At 42.9% G+C, this 22,731-nt stretch overlaps 2 protein-coding genes and 1 long non-coding RNA gene across 11 annotated transcripts in view; 1 reads left to right on the forward strand and 2 right to left on the reverse strand.

Moving 5' to 3' along the window:
* The window catches only part of LOC135091411 (uncharacterized), a 141,886-nt gene extending 137,456 nt beyond the window's left edge, over positions 1-4,430 (forward strand). For 2 of the 8 annotated variants that reach the window (XR_010262497.1, XR_010262493.1), the window contains exons 6-8: positions 1,391-1,436; positions 1,733-1,946; positions 4,294-4,430. This is a non-coding gene — a long non-coding RNA (uncharacterized LOC135091411). Of the gene's footprint in view, positions 1-1,390; positions 1,526-1,732; positions 1,947-4,293 lie in introns of all 8 variants that reach the window. The other 6 variants (XR_010262495.1, XR_010262499.1, XR_010262494.1 and 3 more) reach the window with 6 other exon arrangements.
* Positions 4,247-7,755, reverse strand: LOC135091410 (uncharacterized). 2 transcript variants are annotated; one of them, XM_063989044.1, is made up of 6 exons: positions 7,625-7,755; positions 7,142-7,300; positions 6,907-7,033; positions 5,576-5,718; positions 4,717-4,856; positions 4,247-4,606 (listed from the first exon to the last, which is right to left on the reverse strand). In XM_063989044.1, the coding sequence occupies exons 2-4, from the start codon at positions 7,297-7,299 to the stop codon at positions 5,689-5,691; spliced, it is 315 nt and encodes a 104-aa protein (XP_063845114.1). In that variant the 5' UTR covers position 7,300; positions 7,625-7,755; the 3' UTR covers positions 4,247-4,606; positions 4,717-4,856; positions 5,576-5,688. The 2 variants fall into 2 exon arrangements, with proteins under 2 accessions (XP_063845114.1, XP_063845113.1); XM_063989043.1 differs by lacking the exon at positions 4,717-4,856.
* An 84-nt stretch (positions 7,756-7,839) lies between these two features.
* The window catches only part of LOC135091409 (protein muscleblind-like), a 31,749-nt gene continuing 16,857 nt past the window's right edge, over positions 7,840-22,731 (reverse strand). The window contains exons 2-3 of the mRNA XM_063989042.1: positions 16,314-16,357; positions 7,840-14,877 (exon numbers count right to left, since the gene is read on the reverse strand). Of these exons, the coding sequence (XP_063845112.1) occupies positions 14,438-14,857 (420 nt within the window). The 5' untranslated portion in view covers positions 14,858-14,877; positions 16,314-16,357 and the 3' untranslated portion in view covers positions 7,840-14,437. The remainder of the gene's footprint in view (positions 14,878-16,313; positions 16,358-22,731) is intronic.

The raw sequence follows: 22,731 nt of genomic DNA on the forward strand, positions 1-22,731 counted from the left end.
AACAACAACAAGAACTATGAAAAATACACGTTCGGAAAAAAAAAATTATTTACTTAAAACTAATTAAAATAAACCATATTGATAGACTATTTAAAGCGGAACAACCAAAACAAACTAAACTATTGAAAAAAAAGAAAAAAAACACTAGCTGTGAACAAAATGAAGAACAGTGAACAAGAAAATAAAATGAACAAGAACAAAAACAACAACAAAGTGAACAACGAGAACAAGAACAAAGTGAACAAGGAAAAAAGAACAAGAATATAGTGAACAAGGAGAACAAGAACAAAATGAACAAGAAGAACTAGGATAACAAGAACAAGAAGAAGAACGAGAACACGGTGAACAAGATCAAGAACAAGATAAACGAGGCGAGACGAGAACAAGAACAAAGAAAACTAGAATAAAAACAAAACAAAACAAAAAATGAAAAACTAAACAAGATGAATAGGAACAAAGTACACAACAAGAATAAAAAGAATTACAATAACACGAACAAGGGTATAGGAGAGGCGAGGAGAGGCGAGGCGACGCGAGGTTGGGTATAGACAAGTTTGGTTCCCCTATAGCTTGGGATTAAGGTGAGAGGGCGAGGCGGAGGGAGGGAATGGTGGAGAAGGGCGTGATAGAATTAGGCTGCTGCTGAAACTTATCTCATTTCGATAGGTAAACGGGGGAAGATGTTTGGAAGGTGAATTATGGCGTGAGACGGTAGGGGAGGTGTAGAAGTAGTAGTAGTAGTAGTAGTAGTACATAAGAAAATAAGGGAAGCTGCAAGAATCCATTAGGCCTACACGTGGCAGTCCTTGTAGGAGTAGTAGTAGTAGTGATGGTGGTGGTGGTGTGGTAAAGAAAATGTTTACTTGTGAGTTTGCTTAGTGGTGAAAGATACAAATGCTGACACAGTGATGGTAGTGATGAGGTGACCTGAATAGTGAGAGAGAGAGAGAGAGAGAGAGAGAGAGAGAGAGAGAGAGAGAGAGAGAGAGAGAGAGAGAGAGAGAGAGACGATGGTTATTTAGTGATGTGAGTGAAGAAGGGAGAACAAGTATGGTAGTATGGTAGTGAAGTGGAAAGAAAACATTCGTGGTGATAGTCATAGTCATGATAATAGAAGCGTTAACCCTTTCACTATCCGACAAATTTTTCCCTTCAAAACCCATCACTTTCCAGACACCATTTTTGTGCTAAGCTTTCATGAATATTTCTGTAACGTAAAAAGAAAAAGATTTAACCTGTTTTCTCTTATTTTCTCTCTTGTGACCCTACACAAAACATTTAACAGTGCCAGGAAGGGTAAAGAAAAACTGTTTACGTAAAGGAAGGGAGGTGAGGCGTAGGTATATGAAAAATCCTCTATAAAAGACTGATTCCTTTGCTTATCTCGCAGGTCTGATGGCAGCGCAGGAAGAAGGAGGCTTGGGAACACTAACAAGGTGAACAAGGTGAAGTGAAGAAGAACAAGAACAAAGTCTGTATCTCAGTCCATCCTGTTACTTTTTTGTGTGACGTGGCGCAGGACGAGGCGAGAGCAGATCCTTGTGTTACCCCTACCATCATCAGCATTAACCCTTTCATAGCTCGTTAATCTTTCCCATAATCATTAATAAGTCTTAAAAGAATAATATTTTTTGTACTACAGTCTCCTAAATTTGTATTTCTGTAGCTTTGCACTGATTGAATTAACCTCATATGTTTCTTCCTTTATACTCATGCAAACGATTTATCACAGTGATCTGAATGTCAAGAAAAGACATCCGTGGCAATGAAAAGGTGAAGAGGAGTGTGCAGGCTAAATGCGTAGCTTCCCGCGTCACCTCTACCGTCAGCAGCATTGAGAAAAGTGTGCAGGCCAGTGATGTAGCTGTCTGTGTCACCTCCCCCTTCAGCAACAATAAGAAGGATGTGGCCACTCTTGCAGCTGTAGTGACCGTGGGGTAGCAGATGTAAACACTTCAACACCTTATTATGTTTGTCATTAAGGAAAGAAAAATGTTAATGGTGTATGGATAGGTAGACAAACAGCATTATTAAGAGTAGGCTTCTACTGGATAACTTAAGCCTAACATATAATATCTAATTCATCTCAGCGTGTCTGGTTAATGAGGCAGCTGAGTGTTCTGTTGTCTTGGCCAGTGTTTTGATTACAGTGCAGGGGTTTGTGTTAATATGTCTACTTGGGGCATTTTGAAGTTAACGCGGCAAGGAGGATTGAAATGACCATGTGTTATGAAGCTCTGTTGGCCGCTGACTGCTGTGTGGCTGGCTGGCATTTTGAAGCGCGTGAGGAAGAGCAGAAGGATAGCGCTTATGTTGTGCTGTTGAGGACTAATGCTGTATGGCTGGCAGTCTGAAGCGTGTGTGTGTTGAGTGTGTGAGGGAAGCGTGTGTTGTTGTTGTTGTTGGGTGTGTGAAGGAAGATTGGAAAGTGAAATTTTATTTGCTGTTCTATTGAATACTAAATGTTGTGTGACTGAAACTATGTGTGAGGGAAGATTGGAAAGTTGAGCTCTGTTGAATACTTACTAAATGCTGTCTGTGGAGGTGATGTTTTTGAAGCTCATGTTGTGCTATTGAGCGGTGAGCCCTGTGTGGCTGCCTCTTTTAGGTCGTGTTGTGTTGATTAGAGACAGGTGGTTGATTGAGCTCGGGAAAAAAAAATGTGATTTGTGAGGTGTTAATTAGAGAGTTGATTGAGCTCGTGCAATATTTGTGAGTTGTGATGTGTTGAGCTAGTGAAATATTTGTGTTGATTAGAGATAGTCGAGCTAGTGAAATATTTGTGACAGAGGTGCTAGTCTGCGTGTCATTCAGAGTAGTATTACCTGTGGCTTCCTGTCCCTCCACTTGACACACCACTCCACCCGAGGGAATCTCACCTGTAGCAGTATTCAAGGCTTTTTCAGTGAAACTATTGCAATATGATGGTCTACCCACACATACCTTTATGTATAGAACTGAACTCTCTTTGGCAGGATGTAACTAGTTATCAATCTAGCATATGATCAAGAGAGGTTACTAGAACACACACACACTCTTTTAATCCTTTCACTGCAACAAACAACACTACTGGAAATGATTTATGAACTCCATATAAGCACATACAAGAAAGAAGGGAATAAAAAAAAGAAGAGATTTTGAAGTTTCTAGTCAGTCTGTTGTGTGATGGTAGCTGGAGAACAAGGAAGAAATGCCCTGGAGTAGTTACTGACAGGAAAATTGAGCCAGACACCAGTGAAACGCCAGTGCAACAGTGAATATGTAGACTCTTAATCTGACATAAATTCCAGTCTGTTTTTGAGAAGTTCATGTCTAGTGTTGATGTACAGGCAGGCCACATTACTGAATACTGGCTCAGACACACCTTCTAAATGCCACAAGGAACACTGACATATTCTCGATTGGACACAAACCTGTCACTTAATACTTATCTTAGTCTGACAAATCCCACTCTGTTTTTTCTTTAAGGTCTTCTTCATGTTTTTGGTGTTGATGTACAGACAGGATGCACGCTACATTCACTGACCAGCCTCTGAAACTTGCTGTAGGAACTTATAAGGAACACAAGTAGTTTGCAGTAGTAGAAGCAACAGTAGTTTGTAGTAGTAAAGTGGGGTAATAGATTCTATGGTAGTATTCCTGGCTGAGTTGGTAAGGATGGTGTTGTCTGGCTTAGTTCCTCTCTGGCTTTCTTATATTGGGAAGCAAGACCTCCACGCATGCCCTTGGCCACGTGTTATTGTATTACTTGCATTAACTCGCCTATCCTCAAGTCTGGCCACCTTGCTTAGTCATGGTCAGTAGTAGAGTCTGTGCTCACTTCCACTGTTCACTCCTGCAGTCTCAAGGTCTCTGATCTGGTGGTCATCAGTCAGGTTTTGTAAGATTGTCAGCAGGTTAGAGGACTCAAGGTGGCAGGAGGATGCTAAGCGGTGGAAGGGTGTACAGAAGATTACTCTACTATTGACCATGGCTGTGTGAAAAGTGAGGTTAATGCAAATATGGTAATGAAGAAACACGTAGCCAGGAGCATGTGAGTGAAGGTCTTGTAGGGTCAGAGACCAGCCACTCAGCAGCATCCTTACAGACTCAGGCAGGGATTACACAACTGAGAGATTCAGGTGAGAACACACTACAGAACTTATTGGGGTAAATGAATGGAGAAGCCAACTGAAACTTAGGAGCTAATAGCAATAGAGGAAAGAAGCTTCTAGGAGTAGGGTAGGAACTTAAAAGTAAACATTAATAATTTCTCATGTTTTATTAATCTCTTCTACATTTCTCCTTCTCCAGAATGCTACCACCTCTACTGATGACAGCCTCCAGGGGTGTCCTCTTCACAGTGCTTTGTGTTTCCTCAAATCTCCAGTGCCCACCTCACATCCCCCTAGTGAGGAGGGCTAGGTAGCATGGTCTGCCTGGTGGTGCATGGCAGTCACCAGGCTCAGAGGCTGATCCTCCACCTGGTGAGTGAAGGCAGCCCAGGCAAGTCCTAGTGCCTGCAGCACAGCCATGCCTCACCAGGGAGTGCTGAGGGGTGGTACTTGGAGGCCAGGGCGAGGAGGGGCTCCACCATCTTCGTTCTCAAGGGTGGTCCACCACATCACTGCAGAAGAACAAACATTCATGTTAGATTATTTGAATAATGTTAAAATCAAAGGCACAATAATTTTTTGTCTGTTCTGAAGCCATAAGTTTGGTCATATTGTTACCTACTCAAGCTCAGCTCTGATCACCTCAAAGGTCTGTCACTGGATAATGCTCTTGCCTGCTGAGTGACCTTATTCTCTTCATGTGTTGAACATGTGAAAATACACAGGCCAATCAGTGGTAAGCACAAAGGACTCCCAGAATTCCTGACAATGAACAACAAAAATTATTTTTTTTATTATTAATAAAAACTGTATTAAAAAACAATCACCACTAAGTGTGCTGTGTTAAAAAACAAAGCACACTTGACAGTGATTTCTGTATGTTTAAATGAAGCTCCTACTGTAGGTTCAACACGACCATAATGACACAATACAGTGCAGTGCAACATACATATTATATTAAAATGCAATAGACCTCACCCTATCCTTCACAGCCTTTCTACTCACACAATGAAACCAACACAGTCTGCCAGTCCAGATAACATCCCCGACAGATCCCAACCGAAGTCTCACTCGCCATGGCTTCCCTCACCAGCACTGCTCGTCACTTCACTCTCCCCTTTCCAACATAATCCATCGACACCAACCTCATAGCCAGAAGTAATATATAACACTTTTACCTTAATCAAGTCCTCCAACCTGACATTAAAATCTAATACCTTCTTAGTCACTACATCCTGGGCAGCCAGCAAAGCACCTCTCACACTCAGTCACACACACACACACACACACCTCATCATCTAAACTTCCATGTGGAAGAACACTGATCCTCACAGTGAGGTGGAGACTGATCTGAACTGAATGCACTTGAGACTACAAATCCTGACAATGCAATGGTGAATACAGGTCCTGACTGAATGAGGTGGAGACTAACTGAATATGGTAAGAAAAGGGGGATAAGAGGATAAATTTATGTTCCTTACTTGAAAATCCTCATATGAAGGCTTGTAGTGAGTTGAGAGAGGGACACACCAGTACACACCAAGGCTTCCACCTTCCCAAGACCACTGCTGTGTTGTTCTCCACTTCTGAGGCGTCACAAAGGAGCAGTCATTGTCACCAACACCTGCAAATATGGGAGACGTCACAAAGGAGCAGTCATTGTCACCAACACCTGCAACCATGGGAGAATGAAGGAAGGAACACAGGAACATGAAACCTTCAGAATAATGAACATAACTAAGGTTGTGTTCCAAGAAAGGGAATGATTTGAAACTTTATGTAATACTGAAATGCATATATAGCTTTCACTACAGTGGTTATAATGCTGTCTTAATTACCTTGCCTGGCACTCTAAAAGTAACATACAATGCTGCACACAGTCAACCTGACAGAGTGGCTGAACAGGTCGCAGCAAGATTGTTCTCCCAGGAGCATTTTTACAGGTTTTCTAAGGAACATTCATCTAGGAGCATTTTTACAGGTTTTCTAAGGAACATTCATCTAAAATAATCTGATTACTTACAAGAGAAACGTAGATTTAAGTATATACAAAGTCAAATGTCTTACACAGCATATCAAGGTACCCTGCACACACTGGTACCCTCTTCTATGCTGCCCCTCAGTGTGTTACCCTCTCCTTACAACCCATAGCACCACTGGCACTACTTTGAACGACGTACGTCTAAGTTTTTTTTTTTTTTTTTTTTTCCCAGGTGTTTTATTGCTCTACCTCAAGTTGTGCTGCGTCTTGATGAATGTTATAGTGATGGTTTAAAAAGCATTTCCCATTAATAGGATACACACTCATGAGACTTCTACTAGCTATCTGTGAGGTCTGAATATAACCCTGAACAGATACCAACACAATTCAGAATACAGTGAGTAAATGTTACTTTTTAAACATCGAAATCTTTCTTCTTTCCCAATCCACAACAAAGGAGATCTGTTGGGAATCAGCTGTTCACGAATGGAGTAAAATATGTGAAATTTGGCTTCTTAACGTAAATAAACTTATCTTACATAACCTGATCTATAATTTCACGAACCTCACGTATAAAAAAAAAAATAAATAAATAAATAAAATAAAATAAATGTATATATAAAATAGCCATGGGGTTCTTTTGGTCATTCTACAATACATGGCTAATACGTTATCATTCCATTCTACAAAGCATTCTACAAAGTTATAGGCGTGTACAGATGAAAGCCAAAGGGAAAAAAAAAAAGCCGCGCCCCTAGCAGCAATATAATAGCCATATGGACCAGAATCCCAAGCACTGACCATGCAACATAACAAAGATGCGTGACTCACCTGGAAAGAACAACGGGAAGAGAGGAGACGAGGCGAAGCGGAGCGAAGCAGGGCGGAGAACCTCAGCTGTGTCCCCCGCCCACTGTCCACTCCCCGCTGCGTCACTACAGGACTCGGGATGGGGACACTGGGCAAAGATGTAATTCAACTATAATTCGCAGGAGCCTTGAAGTAGATTTAGACGTACATGTGCGCTGTAGCCTTTGCAGTGACACCTGCAGCCTTGTATCCTTACCCCTCACTGCATTCCTTGGTCTTTCGGTGTCTTCTCAGCTCTTCCAAAGGGACTCCCAAGATGTCAAGACCACCCGCTGACCATCCGTTCTTGCAGGTGCTGAGGTGAAGCCCTGAGTGGGGTTTTCGACACTGCTTCACTCGTTCACTCAGTTCCATTCTGCCGGTTAAGCGTAATGAGTTTCTAAAATTGGTCCTAATAATTACACCTTTGCTGTTCTCTGTCTAATGCACTCCATACCCTCACAGATAACATGGCTACAATATTTCCTCATCCTACGTTAATATCCATTATTATTATTATGTAAAATTCAATAACTTGGCTGGGTGACATGGCCTTTAAACCACTAAATCTGTTATTATCAAATAAAACATTAATATAGTCCAGTCAAGTTCACAAATACAATCCACACACCTCTTTCATAAGGACAAGAGTAAAGACACGCAACCTGAACCGCTAAAAAGACTGAAAATTTATACTTACACTCCTGGACAGCTCACATATCCCCCCTCTCCAGTGTCTCTTGAGGTACTGATACGTGGCCGGTCATAGCGCCTATTACTCCCTCATTCACTCCGTTTTCTTTCCTTTATACAACAAATGAGCATCAACAACACCCATTCAATACTCCTTCCATGCAGTTGATCCCTCTCTAAATGTCTGGATCCGTTGGAATGCAATAAACTGATATCAGGAAGTACCCCCATCCATTTTTATTTATAGCACTCATTATACAAACTTGAATATACTCTGAATTATTCCTCCTCTTATATAACTTTGGCCCGTATTTTGAAACGCTTCTTTCTCTCTCAGCGGGACTGTTTTCAAAGGCCACGGAGATTAACCAGATTCTCACGGATGTTTTTTTTCTTATCGATGATGAAGAATTATTGTTTGACTATCACTAGAAATTATTAAAACACAAGTGAGAATCTCATTAACCTCCACTAGAGCCTTTTGAAAGAGGTTCAGATGAAGTTTCGAAGCGCTTCAGAATACGATCCGATCTTGACTCCATTGGAACATTTTGCGCATTTCACTTGTTTCACCGTAATTCTTCTGTGTATCTGTGTTCACTTCCATGCCCTTTATACATCGCTAATGCAGTTCTGGGGAACATTTTTTTTCCTTTATAAAGTGGCAAAAATCTGGACTGATAAAATGTGAAAATATAATAATAAGGATCGAAGGGTTAAGGGAACTACGCTATTTAAGGTCAAAAAGGTTCAAACAAGAAAAAAATCTTTAAACGTAATTTTTTCTTTGAGCTTTATTTATGCTACACTTTTTTTTTATGACTGTGACCTAGGGTGGGGGGGGCGGGGTTATTATGCTGACCCTGGAATGTTGGCACCCCCACCAAGCTGCCCTCACCACCCCTTACCCCCTCCTCTCTCTCTCACTCTCCCTCCCCTCCACCACCACCACCACCACCACCACCACCATCACACTCCTCACATATATTAAACATTTATATTTACGCAAACTCTCGCTACCAACACATATTATTAGTTTATCATTTTTCTCTTAAAGCCTAATATAATTTTCTATGAAAGCTGATCTTGAAACAGTTTTACGGTTTAATAAGATATCTATGTATAAAATTTATTACGTCTTGTTCTGAAGTGTACTAATTATATAACGCCATAATAGGCTCTTTTCCTTTAATATATATAATTCTTCCTAAAACAAGTAATTTCTTTAACCTGCCAAATAATGGGAAAGTGTTCAAAAGTGATATCCTATGTAACGCTACACTTCTATTGGGTATTCCTCAATCACTCCCTTTAGAGAGAGAAAGAGAGAGAAAGAAAGAAAACGCTACGTCTTTAACTGTTTTCACCGCAAGTTAAGGAATCTGGAAATGAGAGTTTGTCTATGGAACAGAAAACGACAAACGGGTAGTAGTAATATAACACCTCTTCCGTCCCTCTCATCTATCAGCCCGTCCTGCAATAGACACGAACCTCTATATAATAACTAATAAAACGGTTAGAGAGCTCTATATAAGTACATACATGTATAATTCAGTGTGTGAAGCCCCGCACACACCGCGCGGCGAGGCTTCCTACAGGAGGGGCTACGATGACGGCTTCTATACACAAAGCTCTAAGGGAGAAGACTAAGATGAAGAGCTGGTGTAATGGAAAACTCAGGAACCTCAAGCCCTATACATTATAGTCTCAGAGGAAGAGTCAAAGGGGCCTAGTATACGGTAGTGGTGGTGGTGGTGGTAGTGGTGGTGGTGGCGGTGAACGGTGGTGGCGGAGGACACCTAAAATTACCTGGAGGCGCCGCGCACTCACATGCCTGCTGAGCTTCCTACTACAAAATAATGTCCAAAAAATGTTATCCCCCCTCCCTCTCTCCCCCTCTCACTCTCACTCACCCTCCTCCTGTCCCTCCTCCACTGCCCCGTGTCGTGTTAATTGTCTGCTGCAGGTTTATGAATGAATTAATTTATTATCTTACATAGTGAGTCCCCCAGAGAGGGCCAGGCGAGTGTGTGGCTGTGACCCGGGCGTGGCTGGCGCGGCATGTGAGTGGCTGCTGGACACTTCGCCCTGTGTGTGGTGTCGGCGCTGCGGCCTGGAGGGGCAGAGTGCCGCCTCGCACGGCACCCCCAGCCCCCTGACACCTCTCCCCACCCCCGCCACCTTCCAAGATATTATTATTACCTAAAAAGTAGTAATAATCCAGACTTCACGCATACACAATAGTACAAATAACATACAACTTGGATATGCACAACGTTTTTTTTTTTTTTCTTTTTCACTTAACTGGCATTTTTTAACATAGTGATATACAATTGGCTGGATAAAATTTCTTAGGTATAATGAGTAGTCTATGTAACTGAGGCATGATTGTATCAATGCACTGTATCAGTCTGGTGTTACTTATACATGAGAGCGAACCAGCTGGGCAGGTTGATACAAGGTGCCCACACTACAGGCTGTTGTCTAACCCAATATCTTGAAAGAGGTCACAGATCTGCCTTAGTTTTCCCTCCGTGGGCTTCTGTTTCTTCTTCGTATAAAAGGAGATGCTACCTTGGGGTCGCCCTCTGGCCACGCCCGCACTTGTCAGTGGCCATCTGGGGTCCCCGGCGCCCTGTGTCACTGCCCTGCTGCCCTGCATGACGTGGGTCACTGCCCGGCAGCCGCAATGAGGCTGGCTGAGTATTTGGTGGATGGGCGAGCGGCGCACAGCTGGGCAGCGCTCATGGGCACCTCAGGCAGAGGTGCCCAGGACACACTGGCCCCACACAGGGCTCCGGGGCTCCCTCCCTTGCTGATGTGAGGCACGCAGCCCCCGCCCCGCCTTCAGCACCACCGGGGCAGAGAGCGGGCAAGGCAGGATGGCCGGGCCACCCTGTCCTGCACGGCACCTGCCCCCAGCATGGCCAGGGTCAGGGACTTGGCTCAAAGATGTAAAACAAACATGACACATCACCGACAGAGACGTGGGCACGGCGCTGCTGCTGCTGCACCCAGAAGCGGCCAACAGCAGCGGCGGGGCAGCGCTCCAGGGGCGCCCGGTACGGCAACCTTAGCCTAACAAGTAACATAACAACGTCAGTAGTCACAGGAAAACAGAGAAATCGACTTAAATAACAATAAGAAAATATCACAAAATGTTGGGGACCTCCGTCCCACACTTTACTACATCGCTCTGACGGGCGTCAGGCGCTGCTAGCATACCATTAGTAAAATATGAAAATCATTTATTTAAACGTTTGGAGTAGCATTCGTAGAAATTAAATTAGAAACAAACACGTATAAGTATAAAACTCACTTAATTTGTGACTTTTTAAAACCAAGCCAGCGTAAATGAACCGCTTAACAAGCAATGAACAGTAAGCATTGAAAAAATATAAAAAATAACAGTGGAAATGTGTTTCTCTACATTGAGACTTGAACCCTGACCAAGGTGGGGACGACTGGAAACACGGTAATTTCTCAAGACTGGCTTAGTTCATAGTGTACAAATGTTCTCAAGTAAAAATAAAATAGATACTAGGAGCATGCATTCCCCGGCGGCGGCGGCGGCGGCGACTTGGGCTGCCACCGCCACGGCCAGGAGGCATGGCGGCCGCCAGACTGCCGCCGTCGCTGCCGCCGTTTTGAACGGACGCCAGCGGCGGCGCGGCCGGGCGGCCACCACCGAGTTGTCGTCAGACTGGCTATATGATTATCGTGATTATAATTATGATTAATATTACTATTATTTCATATGATAATTATGGACCTTACGGTAGTGAGGGTCGGCGCTGGTGAGCCCGACGGTCGCTGGGCCGGACGGCCGCACCATCACAAGGAACAGGTCTTACGCGGGTGGCCCTCACGAAGGGCCGAGGCGGAGGAGACTTACACAGATACATATGGCGCTCAAGTTTTGATTTGGCTTCGTGAGGACGTCCTCGTAAAGTCTATCGCCCTCCTGACCGGCGGCGGCCGGGATGAGTCAGGGTTGCCAGGCGGTGCGGACGCGCGGTGGGCGGCGGGGGCGGCGGCGGCGGCGGCGGCAACCCCTCGCCATCGGAGGGCGGCGCTACGCACAGACACGGGAGCTTCGTTACGGGTTACGGGAGATCTACCCACACTGACACTGATTAATGGAACAAGCGGTGCCGACATGCATGTGCGGGGACGTGGGCCCCAAGCCTACTGCTACGTGTGAAGCCGGGGCGCCGGGGCCTACGGAACTACTCTACATAACTGGTTACATGCAGGTGCCGCCCCCCGTCCTTGGGGGTGAGGGGCGGCAGGGCAGGACCCGGCACAGCTCTCCTATCTCTGCCCGTCTCCCTGGCTGTCCGAGGCCCTGCCCGGGGGTGGCCCCGGGGGGCCCGCCGCCCCGTGGCCGTGGCCAGGGTGCGGCAGGGGGCGCCCAGGGCCGGAAGCAGTGACATCGTGAAGCCGCAGATTGGATGCTGCACTCTGAAGAAAAAGCCCGCTACATTTGACTGTGAAGCAAGCGCAACTCTAGGGTCCAAGTTGTACCCTGCATGGCCGGATTGTGAGCGTGACTTGAGGTGGCCCCACGCAGGCCGAGGCCCGCGCGGCCACCCTCAGCTCCTCTTTATCACATGGCTGAAGTTAGATCCTAAATTACAGCAAGCGTGCTGGTGGAAACCGACATTAACTGAGTGATGGGCTTCAGCCGGTGGCTCAGGCGGTGCCAGGAGAGGGGAGGGGGGGGCGGGGAGGGGGGGAAGTGAGGCTTTCAAAGAGTATGGTTGTGCATGGATGGCATCTCTTACAGGATACGGTACTATTGCGAGGGATCCGGTGCACGAGTGACGGCCGCCGCCCACCGGGCTGGCCGGGGCGGCGTGTGGCGTGGCGGTACAAAAGGTGGCACAGACGGTCGCTCTGGGGGTAGTTGAGGATTGAGGAGTGGGGGGGGTGAGGGGGGAGTGGGGGGAAGGAGCCTCCCTGCCACCAGACTGAGCCTGACGAACAAGTGAACTAGCGAGAGAGCGTGCGTGTCCGGGGGGCCTTTGTCATGGACTCTCCTTTTAGCGTTGCTTTGCCGCCTCGTTGAGCATCATCACCAAAGTTTTCACCCACAGATTCTCTACGAACATTCCCTTGTCTTGCCTTGACTCTGATAAGCAAATTACGGTAAAACTGAACCCAAGAATAAGGTAACGCTGCCGATGTCGCTATTGCCGCGTGAAAGGCTTGGTGGTAGTGGTGGTGGTGGTGTTTTCTTCTGATTGGATGTAAATGAAAACAATGTATAAACAAGGGAGGCAATCTTAGCCTTATTATATATATATATATATATATATATATATATATATATATATATATATATATATATATATATATATATATATATATATATATATATATATATATATATATATATATATATATATATATATATATATATATATATATATATGAATAAATCTGTGATAATAATTCAAATATCTTAATATATGTATAAAACTTTGATATGTCTGATACTTCAAGCACTGCTTTCCTGTGTAAGCTGAGGCTTATTTATCTCAAATATATGTTACTTTGTTTAATGATAATAAGTATAAATGACTCTGATAGGCCACGCAGCTCATGGCGTATTATCACCTTTCATAAGCTAATATATAAAAAGTACAAACAGGCCACCCGGACAGACTGAGTTGCCAAACGGTGACTTCTAAAGCCGGGACATCCACAAGCATGTTTTCCTCGACCCTCCCTTATACCCTCTCTTTGATTCCTAAATGCGTCAATTGCAGGAACATTAACGTCGTGGCACTTTTACATGTAATAAAACACTCAAGTTTCATATATGTAAAAATAACACAAGGAACTATGAAAAATTTTTCCCTCACGAGCACTACAACAGACACATACGGCTTTGCATAATACAGTTTCATATAAAACCAGACATACTGTACTAAGTTGTCACAGCCCCATAAATTCACCGAGCTAGTCATGGCATAAAAAGGAAATAAACAAAGGGTAAATGACTAGAAACCAATTCGTGTGAAAACAGGCCTTAAAAAAAATATAAATAAAACATGATGATAAAACATTTGCAGAAATAGAGATTCTTTCTGGCTTGGGTCTTGGATCCGTCCCTTCTTCCTCTCCGGTCCTTCCTGTGTCCTCTCTCATCCGTGTTCCTCACTTCGAGTCCGCCGTGTTCAGCTGAGCTTCTCACTGCATCTCTCCCTCGGTAATGGACCAGCGCGCCGGGGGGGCGGCGCCCCAGCACCGCTGCCGCCGCCGGGAGCGAGGCCCAGTGCCGCCCGGACCGTCTCCGCTGACGCTGGCACCTCAGCTGCTGACTACTGGCCGGGCCAGGGCGGCGGGGCGCTGGGCCGGGGCCTGGGCGCCCGCCTGCCGAGGGGCGTGGCGGTGCCGAGGGGGTGGACCCCCGGGGCCGGCCGCTGGTCGGGGCTTCACTGGCACGTGACTTTGTCATGTTCGCACAACAGTCCAGAGTCTGTTTCACTGGTACATAATAGAAAATAATTAATCTCGACCCTTTATAAGGGCATCATCTTCCTACCTTATCCTTATATAAAAGATAAAAACAAAGTGAAAATTTATTTTTGTTATGTTTTTTGAAAAAATATCCACGAGTGCTGGAGTTGACCTGTCCCCGTGGGGACTGTAAGGACACACTTGACAAATCACATTGAGTGAGCATGGCTGTGCTAGCACCAGAAGCTCCGGGGCCCGGGGCTCGCGCCGCCGCGCTCCCCAAGCCGCCCACACGCGGCGCCACACCACCGCGCGGGAGACCCTCTCCCGCCTCCAGCAGGGCGCGGGGCCGCTAGTTGCAAATGATGTTGTTGGGGGCGGCCAGACCGGCGATGACCTGCAGGGCCGAGGGGCCGGCCGGCTCACCGCTGCCACTGCTGGAGGAGGCCGCTGCTGCCGCCGCCGCTGCTGCTGCTGCTGCTGCTGCTGCCGCCGCGAGTGGTGTGGGCGAGGCGGCCGAGCCGCCGCCGCTACTGCCGCTGTTGTTATTACTGTTGTTGTTGTTGGTGTTGGCCTCCAAGTAGTAAGCGTTGTCGAGGACGAGGGTGTGTGTGGGCGGGTTGTGGAGTGTGTGGTGGCGCGGGGCTGAGTGGGTGCGGGCGGAGTGCGGGTCAAGGGGGGCGGGCGGCAGGAGGACCGGCAGGTGATAGTACTTGCACAGCCCCCGACCGCACTTCCCCTTCACCGCATCGCGACAGACACTCACCTTCATGTCTGTCACCTCTACGTGATCTGCAAGCACACAAGGGGTGAGCCAACATTCTCGCCGAGCGCCGCGGCTACGCCAACACACACTGACCGCCCCTGTCTTGCTGAACCGTGAATGTCAATTCCACCACACAACACTATTACTGATCACAACAAGCACTGGCAGCTCATGACCGGCCACCAGCGCCACGTACAAGACAGGAAGGGCGCCGTGAGCGTGGGTTGGGGGTTCACAGTAAACCCTCAAGATGCCTCTATCCTCACACTGTTTACACTCTTGACAACAATACAGACAACAAAATAAAACAAAGAAAAATAGACTAAAACTTTCATAACACCTTTCTGATAAATTTGACAGTTACTTAAGTAGCGAAGTTTCCTTATAATTTGGACAACCCTCTTGACTACTCCATACATGAAAATAAAATAAAATAAAAATAAAGAAAATAAAGTCGCATATCCTAATAATTTCCCAAAGACATCAGCATGGAAAAAAGAAAACAATAAATTAAAAAATGCTCATTAAAAGTAAAAGCCACAACAACTGATTGGCAGGGTAAACAATGCAGAGAACATGGTAACTCTGAGGGATTACTGCTGTAGCTTACGAGCGCTGGAAGGGAACAGGTCTTCAGTTTGCACTCAATATATATATACTCAATATAGTGCAGCGGATATATTCTCAGAAGCTTTACACATTATGCAGCTTTTGTCTCATGTAAAAGCGTTGCATCTCACATGGCTATTCTGATCTATCTAGAATGACAAGGATTTCTGGAGTAAAAAAAAAAAAAAAAAAAAACTACCCTGGGATCTTAGTAGTATTAGTATTATTTTAACATTACCCATCTATTCATCTTTTATTTTTGTCTTGTTTTATTTATTTTCTTATTCACTTTTAAAGGGAAAGGGATTTTTATTTCTCTACAATGATTTTTTTTTACTTCTAGCAGCGAAGCTTGCCAAAAATCTATTTCTTTATTGTTTTACAGTTAACCAAAACAACAAGATTCTATTATTTTATTATGGAGGGTGGGGGGGGACGGAAAAAGGGAGGGCTGTTACTGTTTGAGGGTAGTTTTTTCTTTTTCTTTTCTTTCTTTTTTTTTATCATGAATACAGCAAGTTCCGTGTCATCAGTCTTGTTCCTGTGCCCTACCTTCCCACAATGCCACGCCTGGTTATGCCCACAGAGGAGAACATCAGCGGGTGTCTTGTTCTCCACACAGACACAACGAGGCCACCGGCAGCATGACATTCCACAGAAAACGAGACACACAAACCAGACACCAAGTCATCCAGACACAGGAACTTGCCGTATTTCAGTCAATCAATCAACATGGAGTATGGATTAGCCATTTGTTTCTTTGACGTATGTATGTATGTATTGCCATAAGCGTCTAGACATGAGAGACTAAGAAGCATTTGGCAGAAGCAAATACAACCACTTAAGTTCTTACGAGGGAAATGCGGCTCATAGGTCACTGCTGTGTCCCCCAATACACTGCAAAAAGTGATAAACAAAAAATTAGAGGACGGGAACTGGATACACGTCACCTCATTACCTTCAAGGAGATGCACAAACTTGCAGGCAGGTCTCACGCACTGGCCGTACTTAAAATCGCGGCACACTTGAAGGGTGTCCAGCAACTGTGAACAAGAGACACAGTAAGCCGGCCTCATCCCCCACTCGGACCCCCTGACCTCTCTCTCTCTTTCTCCCTCCCCACCTACGTGAAGCACTCTCGCTGCCCTGTGTTGGGGTGAATCACTCTCTATCACACAGCCATCAATGTTTCACCTCATCTGTACCAAATGTAGACTTTTATAATGCTTCACTGTGTATCTAGATTTTTTTTTTTTTGGAGTTTCTAACAGATATCCATGAATACTCAGCCTAATCTACGAAATTTTGAGTTTTTAAGTTTTGTCTTTTTTTTCTAATGCATATTCATGAATTCTCTGTCTCATCTGTATCAAATTTTAAGTTTCTAGAATTTTTGCCTATTTTTTTAAAGTATTTAACATCTCATCTACACCAAATTCATGTAATCTTTGCCTTTCATGGCAGTCTAGACATCTATGACATCTATTCTTTCGCTGTGGCAAAGGGTAGTAAGTCTTATAGCGACAGAGACATTTACGGGTGGCCTGGCTGAGTCTCATAGCACAGGTCTGCCTCTCTGCCTCCTCCTCACTTGGACTTGGTATTTGCTATTGGTTCTGTAGAGTTGTCAGTTTATGCACATCTATACTCTCTTTCTCTTTCTCTCCCTGAATGCCTTGCTATCTTTAGCCTTTCTTTCTATTAAAAACTCATTAAACTTTATCCTATCAGCAAAAAAACATCAAAATATTATCTAAAACTCCTTGAAACTTTATCTTATCAGCAAAACTCATCAAAATATTATCTAAAATTCCATTAAACTTTATCTCATCAACAAAACTCATCCTAATATTACCTAAAAAAATCCACAAAACATTATCTTATTAATAAAACCCATCCTTATCTTACTTATCTCCAATAGACAAAAAAAAAAAAGAAAAAAAAATACTAGTACTTAACACTAACATCTGAATCACATAATACAATAATAATCAGTATGTGTAGCATATTACAATCAGCACTCGAGAAACAAGCTGCCAAGTGCTCAATATATACACTAAACAAAACACAATACACATGCAAGACCTCAACTGCAAATATACGCCTTGATTATCTTAACCGGTACTGACAACAATCTACAGAGCTTAGTTTCTATATACCAAGTCGAGGAAGGCTTAGCAGATTAGCACTGTGTCTACTGAAGGTGATAGTGTGACTGCTACTGTTAAATTTACCTATACTGCATCTCTCCGGTGTCTCATATACCCGTACACACACACACACACACACACATACGGTAGTTTATTCACTGTCCTATATCACTATTCTTCATTATAACTTTTTTCTGGTGTTATAGTATTTTTCCCCTCTACCACGTCACTGCAGCCTCATCAACTTTTTATGTATCACCTCACATCACTAACACATCATCTCAACACACACGCACACACACATACATACACACATACAACACACAAACGCAGACGTACATAACTTTACAAACCCTTCCCCACAAAATACACAAAAACACTCTTATCAAAGGCCTTTGGTAGACAATTTCCTCTCTCTCTCCCTCTCTCCCTCTCTCTCTCTCTCTCTCTCTCTCTCTCTCTCTCGGAAACACACACTAAGAGCCTGCCTGACAATTAGATCACCAGCAACAAGGACACAAGGAGAGGAAGAAGGTACACTGGTGGTATAGAACTTGGGGTGGTGAAGTCTGGTGCTCTCTGCTTCCTGCCTCCACCTGTGCAGTCAGAATGTATTAGAGTGGTGTGCCAGGGGAACCAGATTTGCAAGACCCACCAAGCTCAGGAGGAGAAAGGCATGGGAGATAAAAATTAAGGTTTACTTGGTATGAGATTGCAAGTTAATCTAATGAGTATGTGTGTGAGAGATGCTGTTGAGTGATGAAGTTCTTGGTCATATTGCTTTCTCTGTCTCTCTGTCCTGTATTCTGAAACACTTTGCTCTCACTGTGACTGTTTTCCAAGGCTACAAAGATGATTACTCAGGTTCTCAAGAGTGTTTTCTAGTTAATTATGAAAGAAATCTTGTCAATATGTCACTAGAACCATAAAAACACCCTTCAAAAACCTGTGACACTTCAACTAGAGCCTTTGGAATGTAGTGGAGGTGGTGTGCGGAAGTGTTTCAAAATACTGTCCTCTATCTCTCTCTCTCTCTCTCTGTTTGTTCATAAATATAAAATGTAGACAAGACTTTCAAGGGATACGTATTAGCATTTCATGACTGTAATGCATATCAAGTGAGCAATGCATTCCCTCTGTGTATATGTAATCTTTTACTCTTGTGTCTAAAAAATTTGCACAATCCAGATGATTATTACTAAGATACCAAGAATTAAATATCATTCACATTAGTCTGCATTGCATTGAATCTCACTATTATCAAGGCCTGGATAACTATTTGCTTCAGAAAGGCTAACTATCTTGAAAGCTCTGTGGCAAATCTATCATGTACAACTGCTAGTGATAAATAAATAGTGATAGATGTTTTGAATGCTAAAAAAAAAAGTGACAAATAAGTGATAAATACATAGACATAAATGTTTTAGATGTTTTAAATGTTAACTGATAAAAAGTTATTAAAATGATAAACAAACATTAAAAAAAAATAATAATAATAAAAACTCATCTTTCCACATTGAACCATAAGGCAACATTCCTGCGTCCTCCTCCTGAACAACCTCAGTGTGGTCAGGTCAGGGAGGTCATGGTGGGATCAGGTCAAGGAAGCCACAAATCACTACCCACCCCCACTTCCCAAAGCCACACAAGCCAGCAGTAAGCTCTCGGATATCAAAAGCCAGTAACGTGACGGCTTCCTATGCAAAATGTCGGCTTAACGTGCCACCCTGCTGATCAATGCAGCTTGTGGGGTGAAAGTTATTGTTTTTTTGACATTGTTATTGTTTGAGTTGATGGTGAATACATTAATGTTTGTGAATGGAGTTTTTTTTTTTTTTGTTTGTTTGTTTTTTCTCCTTTTTACTTTATCTACATAGGCCTTTTTTTCTATTATTATTATCAGTGGACTGGGGATGGTAAATACACCAGTGTTTGTGATATGAAGTGTTTTTTCTGCTTTATCCATCTTTTATTTGTCTGTGTCTTGTTTTTTTTATTATTATTGGATTGATGAAAGTAAATGTACTTAAGATTATGAAATGGAATATACATCAATCAATCCATCAAATATTATGCTGTGTTTGACCCTCTCTATCATTACACACTTCATTCCTCCACCTCTACTATCCACTCCTCTTTCACTATACCCATATCACAATCAAATATCTCTTTTTTTTTATACCTTTTGCAATAGTTCATAATGGTCCAATATCCTGTTTTTCCTCTAAATGTTTGCAATTATTTTTTTTTTTTTATCTTTTTTGAATGTTTACAATAAGTTATCTGTTTCTCCTACCTTTCCAAAATGTTCCCAATCAAATATGTTTGTTTTATCTTTTTTAACTACTAAATATTCTATAAAACAGGACAACGGATAAGGAATTCGGAAACACTTACAAACTCGCTAACACACAAATTACACACGCAAGTGGGAACAATGCAGAGGAATGCACTGCAGGATTACCCACAATGAAACAATTAAACCTGGTATGCGCTTTTCTGTGGCTGGAAATTACCACTATTCCCCCCCTTGACCTTACTGGCTGATGTGGCAAGCCCTCCACCTGACCTTGACCTGACCTTGGATGCAAATCTGGTCCCCCACACCCCATAGGACACTTAAGGGGGGCACAAGTGGGTCCTATCCCCCCTCCCCTATCCCCTCCTTGTCCCTTCAACCTTGTATACTTGAGACACACAATTGATATGTATACAGTAGACATACATACACTTGCTATTGTACACACAGCAGGTATACATGACTAGAAGCAGTATATTGGCACATGCAGTATTATGAGTGACCTGTATCATGGCATTAGGGTTACTGTGTGTTGCTTATGTATACATCAAAATACACAAGAAACTTAACTCACTAAGGACATGTATGTAGAAAACAGAGGTACACACTTGTAGACGTAAGAATACTGATGACATGCATTTACGTACACATGTAAACCTTTCTCACTGATGACATGTACGTTTTAAGGTACACACATGTAAACCAGAATTGCTGATAACATGTGGATTTCAAAAATACACACACACACATACACACACACACACACACACACACACATACAACTAAATCATCAAATACACACACACAAAAAGTATACATATGAGAACTTTTAGCATTCATACACACACATACATGCATATACATGGGTGTGTGCATTTGTGTGTTTACTTATCTTTATCTGTTTACCTATTTACATTTTTTTACAATTAATCAAGTTTATTATCTTCTGTTACTTAAAAAACAAAGTAACTTATGCTTTCCTGTGTGTGTGTGTGTGTGTGTGTGTGTGTGTGTGTGTGTGTGTGTGTGTGTGTGTGTGTGTGTGTGTGTGTGTGTGTGTTTTAATTTACATCTTGTTTAGTATCATTTTCACTTATTTGTGTGTTCTGTATGGTTATTTTGTTTTGAATAACTTATCTTTTATGGGTGTTTTGTATGCTGGATATGTTATTGATATACATATTGTCTAAATCTGTTCATATATTTCTAATACCGTGTGTGTGTGTGTGTGTGTGTTTTAATTTACTTGTTGACTACCATTTTGACTTATTTCTATATTTTTATAGTTATTTTGTCTCGTATAACTTGTTTTGAATGTTGAATACATTATCAGTACCATGTGTGTGTGTGTGTGTGTGTGTGTGTGTGTGTGTGTGTGTGTGTGTGTGTGTGTGTGTGTGTGTGTGTGTGTGTGTGTGTGTGTGTGTGTGTGTGTGTGTGTGTTCTTACTCCTACCTAATTGCATTTTTATAGGAATGAGTCAAGCTCGTGTGTGTGTAGGTGTGTAGGGTGGTGGTGGTGGTGGTGGTGGGGGATGCAGCAGCAGCAGGAGTGACCTGGGCTGGCAACCTCCAATCAGGAAATCAATATCACCCTCACATCAGACGTTTAGAGGCCACAGGGCACCACCACCACCACCACCACCTTCCTGCTTCTGTTTATATTTACTGTTTGTCTATCTATTCTTTATCATCTAAGTTAAAAGTTCTTGTTATTATTATTTTCTTGTATTGTTTTATCTTTCACCACCACCACCACCACCACCACCACCACCACCATCTTCCTGCTTGTGTTCATATTTACTATTCATCTATTTACTCTTTAATTGTAAGTTTAAAGTGATTATTCTTTCTTTTACTATCTTTACTTCTCTATCTACACTCTGTTAAAAATACTCTCTCTCTCTCTCTCTCTCTCTCTCTCTCTCTCTCTCTCTCTCTCTCTCTCTTCTTCCTTCATATTAACTCATATTTTCCTGTCTATTCATTATTTTTATTCCTTTATTACTAACTTTATTTCTTTTATCTATCTACAGCTCATCCATCTCTCTATTTATTCTTCTAACCTTTTCGTACTTCTAAAATTTCCCTTCTCTTTTGCATCAATTTATCTATTCGTTTTTATCTCCCTCTACAAATTCTACTGTGATTACACATGTATGTATATATGTGTATGTATGTATGTATGTGCTGCAAGTGATCTATCTCAGAAATTTTGTAATGTATTGTATTAAAAAAAAAACTATAATTTGTTAGTTTAGCTTAGAAAATTGGGTTGGGAAAAGTTAAGCAGTGTGTGTGTGTGTGTGTGTGTGTGTGTGTGTGTGTGTGTGTGTGTGTGTGTGTGTGTGTGTGTGTGTGTACCTGACTCATATTACCAGAAAGAAAAAAAAAAAGACCCAACACAAACATTTTTATTTACTTACTTTTTACTTTTTTTTATTTATTTATTTTTTTATATTGTGTGAGTGAGTGCGCGTGTGTGTTAAAACAGCTAATTTATGCCGCGTATGGGAAAGCATTTGCCGCGCCAGGAAGTAATTAACACTCCAATTAAGTACATAATGATGACCCGCAACATTATAATTAGGCCCATCTACATCATAACAGATTTAGACGATACATGGACAGACACACAAACTCTGACAGCGGAAACCTGACTGGCTGACACCATGTATCCCTGTTCAGAGCTTCAGGGGGAAAAAATTTGTTGGTTCTAAGCTCACAGGTGAAAAATATTTATCATTTCTTACTCCCAGGGGAATATTTTTGATCAGTTCTTAGCCCCATGGGAAAATATTTATAATTTCTAAGTCCAGGGGA

The sequence above is a fragment of the Scylla paramamosain genome, chromosome 37, assembly GCF_035594125.1.
Source record: "Scylla paramamosain isolate STU-SP2022 chromosome 37, ASM3559412v1, whole genome shotgun sequence".
NCBI classification, from domain to species: domain Eukaryota; kingdom Metazoa; phylum Arthropoda; class Malacostraca; order Decapoda; family Portunidae; genus Scylla; species Scylla paramamosain.

Excerpts from the sequence above, each read along its gene's own strand:
- LOC135091410 (XM_063989043.1), bottom strand. The coding sequence starts at position 7,299 with ATGGAACTGAGTGAACGAGTGAAGCAGTGTCGAAAACCCCACTCAGGG. Across the intron at positions 7,034-7,141 it reads ACCAAGGAATGCAGTGAGGG|TGTCCCCATCCCGAGTCCTG; the intron begins GTAAGGATACAA and ends ATCTTTGCCCAG. Across the intron at positions 5,719-6,906 it reads CTTCCCGTTGTTCTTTCCAG|GTGTTGGTGACAATGACTGC; the intron begins GTGAGTCACGCA and ends CCATATTTGCAG.